A 9,201-nucleotide genomic window follows, 5' to 3' on the forward strand; every position below is an offset into this window, starting at 1 on the left:
TTTAAATTGCATGGTTCTTTTTTTTTTATTTTAATATTTTTTCAGTAGATTTTAATAAACTTGCTTCTTGCTTGCGTATACAGTACAGGGTAAACCAGGAGAAGATGTCCTGCTAAGTTTATGTATTTTACAAATATCAGTATATTATGTACACAAGAAGTGTGCTTAAGTGAACAAATTTAAAGGGAATTGAATCATAATGTACTCCACCTTCCTTGTTATAAAACTAAACGTGTAATTCAACCTTTTAAGTTATTTTGGTGGAAAAAAGAGCATACTTATGCTTATGATTATCTATATTGTTAAGTATTAAAGTTTCTCTGTCCTTGGCTAATTTACAACTGAGGGAGCAAAAGTTACAATTGCACTTTATTATCACTGATATTTAAATTCATGACATAAAAATAATGCAAACCCAGCAGGGATGTTTAGCCAACAGTTTAAAAAGAATTCAAATTACTAGCTAGTGCTTCTGCGAGCTAACATAGCATAATGTTATTAGCTTCAGATAAAGTCAGTGAGTCAGTCATTTTTTTTCTTCCCCCATTTTAGACACGCATCCTCCTACTTATGTGCAATAACTGATATCTCATCAGTGCAATAACTGATACCTCATCCTCTTGTATATAATCTTTTACATGATATTTATTTTTTAAAAATTCATCTGTATATAATGTTTTTTCTGCAATTTTTTTGCACTGTGTTTCGTTTTCTTATCTATTCCTGCACTGCCTTTATGCTTTTTCTTGGAGCTGCTGTAACGGTGAACTTTCCCCACTGTGGTATCAATAAAGTTTATCCTTATCCTTATCCTTAACTTTAACAGCTTCTTTTTTGTTTTGCTTTGATCATGGACAGTACTTTGGGTAGCAGGTGGACCTTAGAGTGCTAATGAGGGGAGATGCACCTTTTTATTTAGTCCTGAATCATACTTAGTTTTGTCCAAAGTGTTTCTGTGAGTCCTGCCAACTCAGAGGGAGGAGTAGTGAGTACAAGGAAGCATGCTTTAGGAACACTATCATTAATATGTATTTTCTTTACAGGAAATATTGGTGCTCTGAGCCCCATATGTTAGTTGTGCTGGGCCCACAAACAGGAAGTCCCTTCAAATAGTTCAGCCATGTCAACAGGCTCTGTGAAACCATGTTATGTGTGTCTGTGTATGCTATGAGCTCAAATGTTCTCTTAACCAACGCTGTGGATGCTAACAGGGTTTTGTATACATCATATTTCTCGCTGTACAACATCTTGGGATGCCCTTTCACGGTACAGAAGTCAGTCAGGGTCAGTTTTTTCAGGAGTCCTCTCCCAATTTGTAGGTTTCCCCAATGGCACTTATGGAGCCTCACCTAAAAATTAAACTTTGATGGAGAAAGAGACAAAGAGACAGTAGCAGCAGCTGATCTTGTCCAAAAAATATGAGACTGATTCAATATTTCAACTTGCTGTTGCTATCTGTACCACACTTCCTCAAACTTGTCACCTGGTCCCTGTGATACGTGAGCTATGCGGTGCAATGAACCAGCAGCATGAACTCGACTGCCTGTGTGCAGTGTGTGTGTGTGTGTGTGTGTGTGTGCGCAAATATAGTGAGGTGTTGTACAGCAATGACTGTGAACTATATTTCACCATTTGTTGTGTGAGTGGTGAGTGGCTAAAATTAAACCAAATTGGAAATAAGGTCTGAAAGTAAGAATGAGTGTTTAACTGTGCAGTCACTGAGTGTAGACTGTAGGTGGATGCTATAGGGTTCAAGCACAGGAATACCAGGACCACCCATTGTTTTCTCACTTCTGGTATTCTATTTAGTTTTTTCTTTAAATGCAATTTAATTTTTGATTTTTTGGTACAACTGTTAAGCTTAACACAGAGACAGTAGCCCTGGAGTTCACTAAGAATGAAACACTGTGACCTGCTACTGTTAAGGTGAACTGTGACAATCTGAATACATGGCAATTGTAGATTTAAATCTCATATTAGCAACATGGCTTGTTGCAAATGTTATTTTATCATGATCTGATAAAACTTGGGACTCACCCAGTGTTGTGTTGCATTGCATTGCGCTGTGCGCGTTGCGTTGCATTGTGTTGCATTACATTGCATTGCATTGTGTTGCGTTGTGTTTGTAAATCTAAGAAGTCTGACCCATCTCTGGCGTCTGCTTCTCCACCTCCCGTTCTCAGTCAGATGGTTTGGATGGATTCTTCTTCCTCCTTGACAGACATTTGTCTCGCCAATGTCCATTTCTACTGCATCGGAAACACACATATTGGGGTTGTGTAATTTATGTCTGTGTCCACTGGTTCTTCTTCCTTGTCCTCTAACATGTCCTCCGCCACCTCTGGTCAACTCTGCTATATACTTAGAAAAGGCCAGCTGGGCCTCCTGGGATAACAGCTGGTTTTCTGCATGCTTTGCATGCTGCAAAAGGTCAGCTAGACTTGCTATTCTGCAGGTGATGCATGTTTTCTTGATCTCCATTTCAATTTCAGGCCTCATTCCATTAAAAAGGTTTTCAGATATGCATCATAGGGGTCATTTGTCCTTTTTTCACTCCACTATGAATGTCAGAGACTTCTGTGAGACATGCTAGGAAGGCTCTGCTGGTCTCTTTTTTCCCCTGAGGCAGAGCTGAGATGGCTGACGTATTTCTGTACTGTGGGAACTTTGTCACACAGTGCGATGAGGCTGATAACTGCTAATCTGAACCTGTTGTTGTCAGTGTTTTCCCAGCCAGGACTTGACAGTCTCAGGCTCATATGTTTCTGTGTGAAGAATTTTTCAATGCTTCAATATTTTGTTTAGTAAAAGTCTCAGTTCAGACGTAGTGGGTCGATATTCCTTTACAAGGCTTTCTAGTTGAGTTTTGAACAGGGCCAGGTTGTCCTTTGGGCTACTAACATAATTCATCCCTGCGGCGATATCGGCTTCTGACCACGGTCTGAATAGAATTGTCGGGCCAGACTGGCTTGCAGCTTTTGGCATACACGTGGTCTGCACTCTGCCCTCATTGTTGCTGCCACTGGAGGTGTCTGATCTAGAGCATAATGGCTCCTTTTCCTCTTCCAGTGGGTTTTCCATCCGGAACTGGGTCCTTGCAGCTGGTTCTGGAGATGAGTCCTGGGATGAGGCCCCTGGTAGCAGAGCTGATGCTGTTTCCTGTCCTGTAGATGACTCTATTTGACCATCTTGGAGCGTCTGATTTGGAGCATAAGGAGGTTGAGGAGGAGAGACCAGATCGAGGTTTAGTCTGAATGAGTTTCTTGGTGATTTTGCCTCGGTGAGAGAGGGAGATGGTATTTTAGTGATTTCATTCAAATTTTCATTCATCTTTTCTCCAGAGTCTCTTTTACCTTCCTTTTGATTTGCTGTTTCTGGAATCTCTTCTTTTGTCTACTCTCTGCTTCTCCTTTCCACAATCTATAAGCTTCCTAATCTGCTTTAAATGGCACATTTTTCTTTTTCTTATTCTTGGACGGGGCTGCATGCTTTTCTGCATCTGCTTTCTCTTTTGCCTCCATACATTTTTTTTTAATTGCTTCAATTGATTCACACCGAAACTTCCCTTTTCTGGGACTCCCATTTTAACCCATTTATCAAACTGATTCATGCTTCAAGCATTTTTCTCAGTCATTATTCTGGCACTGACTTTGGGATGTGTGTCCACATCACACATCCCCCTACTTTGACACTTCCCCATCTCTGATTATGCTGTATCTCTAATTTTTATCTGGATATAGCAAAAGCTCTTTACTCAAACAAACAAAACTCACACACTTTTCTCTTCTTAGGCCTTATTCGTCCAGTCTGCAATTTTCTTAGTTGTGTAGTAAGACAGTAATTTTTCTCACCCTTGATTTTTGTATGGCCAAGTTCTGATTTCCAGATCAGGATTGGATCAGTGATCGGGCTCCATTTGGAAAGAGCTTGTCACCATTGTCAGAGAGGAATCTTCCAAAATTATGGGCCTTCTGTTCTTCCAGCGGAGTCCAAATCACACATCCGTCACATCTGGGTCACAAATTTGTTCCAGATATCTGAATTGCCGCAAAGAAGAGAGAAAAAAAACACAATCAAGGTGCAACAATAATTGTCTTTGGTATTATTATTAAAATAAATAGAGAATAATGAAATCAAAGTGAATATTTCAGCTGAGAGGGCAGAGCTCATACACCAGTATAGTGTTCAGAGATCTGACCAAAGAATCGAACAACTCAATACGTGTCGTGTAGCTTTCGTCCTTCAAACATTGTGATCTTAGCTTTCTCATGAAGATAATAATACATTTTATTTGTAAGCGCCTTTCTTGACACCCAAGGTCGCTTTACAGGAAAAACAAATACAACAAAACAGATAAAAACCATACAGAAAGATAAAAACTAGACATAAAGATAAAAAGCATACATAAGGAAAGAGGCAGCTAGAGAGAATAAATAGTCTTGAACAGATGTGTTTTGAGTCTGGATTTGAAAAGAGGCAGAGAGTCAATATTTCGAATGTCCGGTGGGAGTGAGTTCCAGAGTTTGGGAGCAGAGCAGCTGAAAGCCCTGCTCCCCGTGGTGCTGAGGCGGGTGGAGGGTACTGTGAGGTGGATGGAGGAAGAGGATCTGACAGAGCGGAAGATAACAGGGACTCCTCAGCTATGGAACGTAGATAATACAGAGTGCAGTCAAAACCAGGCCATGGCAACAGTGAAGCCAAGTTAATGATAAAATTACTTCAAGATTTACTACAACATCTTACAGTATCATTAATATTATAGAGATGAACCTCAATTAACCTAGAACAAAAGTTACAAACCTACAGAAATATACATGAAAACCCAACAAATGTCACAGATTCCTTAGGAACAAACTTTCTTAAGGTTACTTTTTTTTTATTTTATTTTTTTTAACATTTGTATATTAATTTCTAAATTAGACATTGGAGTTCAGTGAATGAAGTGGACCCATTAGATCTGGCGTGGCCCAGTGAGATTTCAGAGGTGGCTTTGACCCCTCTTGCTTCCCCTGGAACCAGGTATTTTGTTTTCATGTGTGTTTACATGGTGTAAATTCCCAAATATTACATCCTCAGAGTGTCTTCTGAAAGATTCTTTTATTCGAAGGTTGCACAGTCTCACAGTAAAGGACATAAATAGCTTCAACAGTGAGTTAAGATTTTTCCAAAATTATTGGACCTGCTACAATGGGATTTCAGTTCTTTATCTCCCCCATCCTCTCTGCCATCCTTCTTCTGTCTCTCAGTTGCATCACTCCACCCTACTTCCATCATCCCCTTTTCTCTCCACCTCACCTCTATTACCCCTTCCCTCTGTCTCCTCCAACCAGACTCCATTTCATTTGTCTTGACATTTCCTCGTTTTTCCCAGCCTCCCTTCCCCATTCATCTTCTGTAACCCCACTTCTACTACCCTCATCCCCTCTAACTTTCTCCCCTTTTCTCGGTCTCCCTCATTCCTTTCCTCCCCCTCCTACTATCTTTAATGGAGGGGACGGTGGCAAAGATCCTTTCCTCAGAGCCAGGGAGATGGACGCCCCTGCAGCTCTTGGCAATGTCTGAGACACAGAACCTGTCAAAAATGACAGAACACTGTCTTGAAATCAACTGTTTCCTTTAAAACTGTACTTTTGAAGTGTAAAAGGCCCTTGTTATATATATTTGAGATAATGTAGCCTACCTCTGTTGCTCAACTCTTGCTGCACAGCTTTCAGTCCACCAAACTGGTTGATGATATGGTCAACAGCCTCAACAACATCCTTGTCTTTAAGGTCTTTTTCAGTGAGTCTTGCCCGCATTAGCAGCTTCCTCATAGCAGGATCCAGATCTTTAAACTGCATCAATCAGATACACCATGGAATGGACTAATGTGGTATGTTACTGCTGGAAACTGAGTTTGACATTAGATTTCATTTCACTCTATAATCTGACTTACTGAACTTGTGGTTGGAGGGACTGTGGTGGAAAGTGCATCCATGAGGAAATGTTTCTCCTCATCCAAACTTTCAACAGTTTCAGATCTACAGGGAGCATAAACAGACTGAACCATCTCTTTAATATTAAAATTTTTCCTGCACTTTACAGCTGCAAAATGCTAAAAAAAATTTCTTACCCTAAATCAGGTGAGTCACTTGTTGAGGCTGTTTTCACATTTGCTGTGGCAATCATGCTGATCATTTTTTCTGCAAATGAAAGAGTAAAATGGAGACTGATGAGAAATAATATAAATGGAAACATAATAACAGGTTTACCATTTGATGTTCTGTCAAATGAAGAGACCATATACAGATTTTACATCTGCTGATACACATCTATTTGTTGATATTCTTACCATGTGTTGCCTCAACTGCAAGATAAAATTCTTCTGCTTCGATCTCATTTGCAAAGTTGAGGCCCATCTGTTTGCCCTGTAAAAAAAAGCAAGTCCGCTATAAACCAACCCAAAAGTAGTTCTCTAATGAGAATAATGCATAGACTTGTACTCAAACACCTACATCTGCAGGAAACGTGTGGAAGAACGCGCGAGCTGCAGTGTACGTGAAAGGAATGTACAACTCGTGCTCCCACAGTAACTTGGCTCGCTGTGTTTGAGGGCAGATGAGGTCAGGATGTAAGGAAAGGCATTTATGAACAGCTGTTAGTCACACAAGGTGAAGACACAGGCACACCCATCATCATAAGACTTCCTATTGTTACTGAGGAACACTAAAAATTCGAGGAAACACTTCAAGCCGTCCTACGTGCGCAACTGTGCTCGTACGTACACAAAAAAAGCCAAGAGAACAAAACGAACTGGGAAGTGGTGTGCACGTATCACTGTGTGTTGAGCTGAGTGGGTGGAGTAACTCTGAGCAGTTCTGTAGTTTCTCTTACCTTGACACAGTAGAGACGTAGGAAATAGGAACGCCTGGATTTATCCTCAACAAGACAAATCACACCACAGTCGAAACAGATCCAGCTTGGATTCTCACCTTCGATGTCTTTGGCCTGCAGTATCTGGGCTACTGTAGATTTCACCAACTACAATACACCAGTAATTATACAAATCATAACTGCTGAATATAGTGTACGTCATCAGTACATTAAAATTAGATTTTTTGGTGCATCTTTTCTTTTTCCATTTTTTTTTTTTTTTTTTACAAGTGTTGACATAAAGCACAAAGATGTGAAAGAAGTCAAGAATCAACAGGGCCTTAAAAATCCCAAAAGGGAAAGTGTTTTGTAACAGTTATTTAATTTTAAACCTAAATTTAAACCTAATGTTTTTTTTATTCTGTATAAAGAGGAATTATATAACATTGTGTGAGCACATAGTGTAACTGATTAGAATGACAAAAGTAATGAATACTACAAAGTCCCAGACTTCCCAGAATGTTCCAGAATGGCTTCGCAAGTGGTTAAGTTAGTGTTGGTGCAATTTATCTGCAATCAAGTCTTATTTTGCATTTTGGGATTTTTCCTTTTAGTTTAAACCTTTTTTAAAGAAAGTTTATACAAATCTTCCCACAGATTGCTTTTATAAATGCATAATATCATTTTTTAAAACCTCCTTTTAGAGGCCGGTAGTACTAGAGAATGATCCACTTAAATTATTTGATATCCTTAGTGAGCGTCAAGAATTCATAACATTTTATAACATGATTTGAGGAACTTATAGTTGGTGACTTCAGTGGTTGAGCTTCTCTCTCTCCAGTAGCTTTTTTTACTGACCAAAGGCAGATCAGCCTCACCCATTATACTCAAATTATAGTGATTCACATGACTGACAACTTTTCTCTGTTAATGATTTACTTTTACATCTAATATACTGTTACGCCGACAACACCCTGTTGTATCTGTCAATAAAACCAGTGTTGTCTCACAGTAACACTGCTGAGGGTTCCAAATAGGAAGTTTTGTTTAGTTCTACTTTAATAAAATGACCATAAAGGCACAATATTTCCAACCAACACTGTGTTAAGTCAGCAGGATATTGGTGATAATGTGACAAAACTGTGTGAACAATTGTGGAATCACATCTTTCATTTCTGTGTATTTTTGCATAATTATTGTTTTTCTTCAGGATAATGTACTAAACTGTTAAATGAGACTACAGGCTAACTGTAAAACTAAATCAGCCCTCACAAAAACTCATTCATCCACCAGGCCTCCACTGATACTTTTTTAACACACATTATGTTTTTGGCTATAAGTTCCATTGATGTTTAAAGTGTTCATGTACAAACAATAAGAAAGTGAACTGACCTTACAGTGAGGTTCTAGCAGACCGATGACGACACCTTTCTCACGGATGGTCAGGAGATCCGTCATAACATCAGATCCATAAATCAGATTTGAAACCATCACAAGACTCGTCATTATCTTCTGCTCACCACAACTACACCACCAAATAATTTCTGAATGTATGTCCTGAACTACTGAAGCACATTCAGCCATGATCCAACCATAACTGATTTGAATGGCAACATTTCCAGCTGAGAATGTAGTCATGCAAATTTATTTGCATTATGTTTGCACTTTGGCTTTCGAATGAACAGCAGTGTACAGTCTACAGTTACTAGTACAAACATTGGGATGGCAGGAACATTATAAAAACATTTTAATATTCTAATGTGATAAGTAAATAAGTTGCAGTGGGTAAGTTTTAATTACACCACTGTTCTTTCCTAGCATTCAGTTCTTTAAAACAAACGTAGTTGAGTAGCAGGCAACAACTATTTACTGAAGCTCAAACACAAAGTTCAAGTATTTGCAATTTACTTGAATGTTTCCATTTCCTTACTATCAACTGTGCACCATTATCAAAATTATTGACTCATGTTACTCTACTGCTTTTAAGTTTGACACAAAAGTCCGATCATGAGTCTCTAAAATAAGAACATGTTATTACAGATTAACTTCTGCAATGGTATATAAATTAGTTACATTTTGGTAAATCTTCCCTTATGTACTTTAACCAATGAAATGTTAACATTAGATGTTGATATCCAGGTTTAAAGCTATATACTAACTTCACTGTATATATGATCTACACTATAAAGTTCTTTGGGTTTTCATTTTTGTCAGATTAACTAATGTTTTATTGAAAAATTTGACATTTATCTTGAAGCCAGAAACAATAGGCAGCATTAATGGCTTGGCAATGTCTCGAGAGGAAGAAATCTGAAGTGAGAGGAAATGCCTGGTTGGGTTGATAAATCA

At 38.7% G+C, this 9,201-nt stretch overlaps 1 protein-coding gene and 1 long non-coding RNA gene across 2 annotated transcripts in view; one reads left to right on the forward strand and one right to left on the reverse strand.

Annotated features, from left to right (window-relative positions):
* Positions 1-9,201, forward strand: part of LOC129348949 (uncharacterized) — a 145,101-nt gene that overhangs the window by 53,002 nt on the left and 82,898 nt on the right. The window lies entirely within an intron of this gene.
* si:dkey-197j19.6 (actin nucleation-promoting factor WASL) lies at positions 4,091-8,505 on the reverse strand. The gene is made up of 8 exons (XM_023297073.3): positions 8,245-8,505; positions 6,874-7,020; positions 6,495-6,581; positions 6,332-6,407; positions 6,113-6,182; positions 5,936-6,020; positions 5,681-5,834; positions 4,091-5,572 (listed from the first exon to the last, which is right to left on the reverse strand). The coding sequence occupies exons 1-8, from the start codon at positions 8,488-8,490 to the stop codon at positions 5,454-5,456; spliced, it is 984 nt and encodes a 327-aa protein (XP_023152841.2). The 5' UTR covers positions 8,491-8,505; the 3' UTR covers positions 4,091-5,453.

The sequence above is a fragment of the Amphiprion ocellaris genome, chromosome 5 (assembly GCF_022539595.1).
Source record: "Amphiprion ocellaris isolate individual 3 ecotype Okinawa chromosome 5, ASM2253959v1, whole genome shotgun sequence".
Lineage (NCBI taxonomy): Eukaryota > Metazoa > Chordata > Actinopteri > Pomacentridae > Amphiprion > Amphiprion ocellaris.

Bases quoted from the DNA above. Each gene is read 5' to 3' on its own strand.
- si:dkey-197j19.6 (XM_023297073.3), bottom strand. From the start codon at position 8,490: ATGACTACATTCTCAGCTGGAAATGTTGCCATTCAAATCAGTTATGGT. The intron at 7,021-8,244 runs GTCAGTTCACTT...GGTGTATTGTAG, and splicing joins TGCTAGAACCTCACTGTAAG to TTGGTGAAATCTACAGTAGC. The intron at 6,021-6,112 runs GTAAGAAATTTT...TGCTCCCTGTAG, and splicing joins AGTGACTCACCTGATTTAGG to ATCTGAAACTGTTGAAAGTT.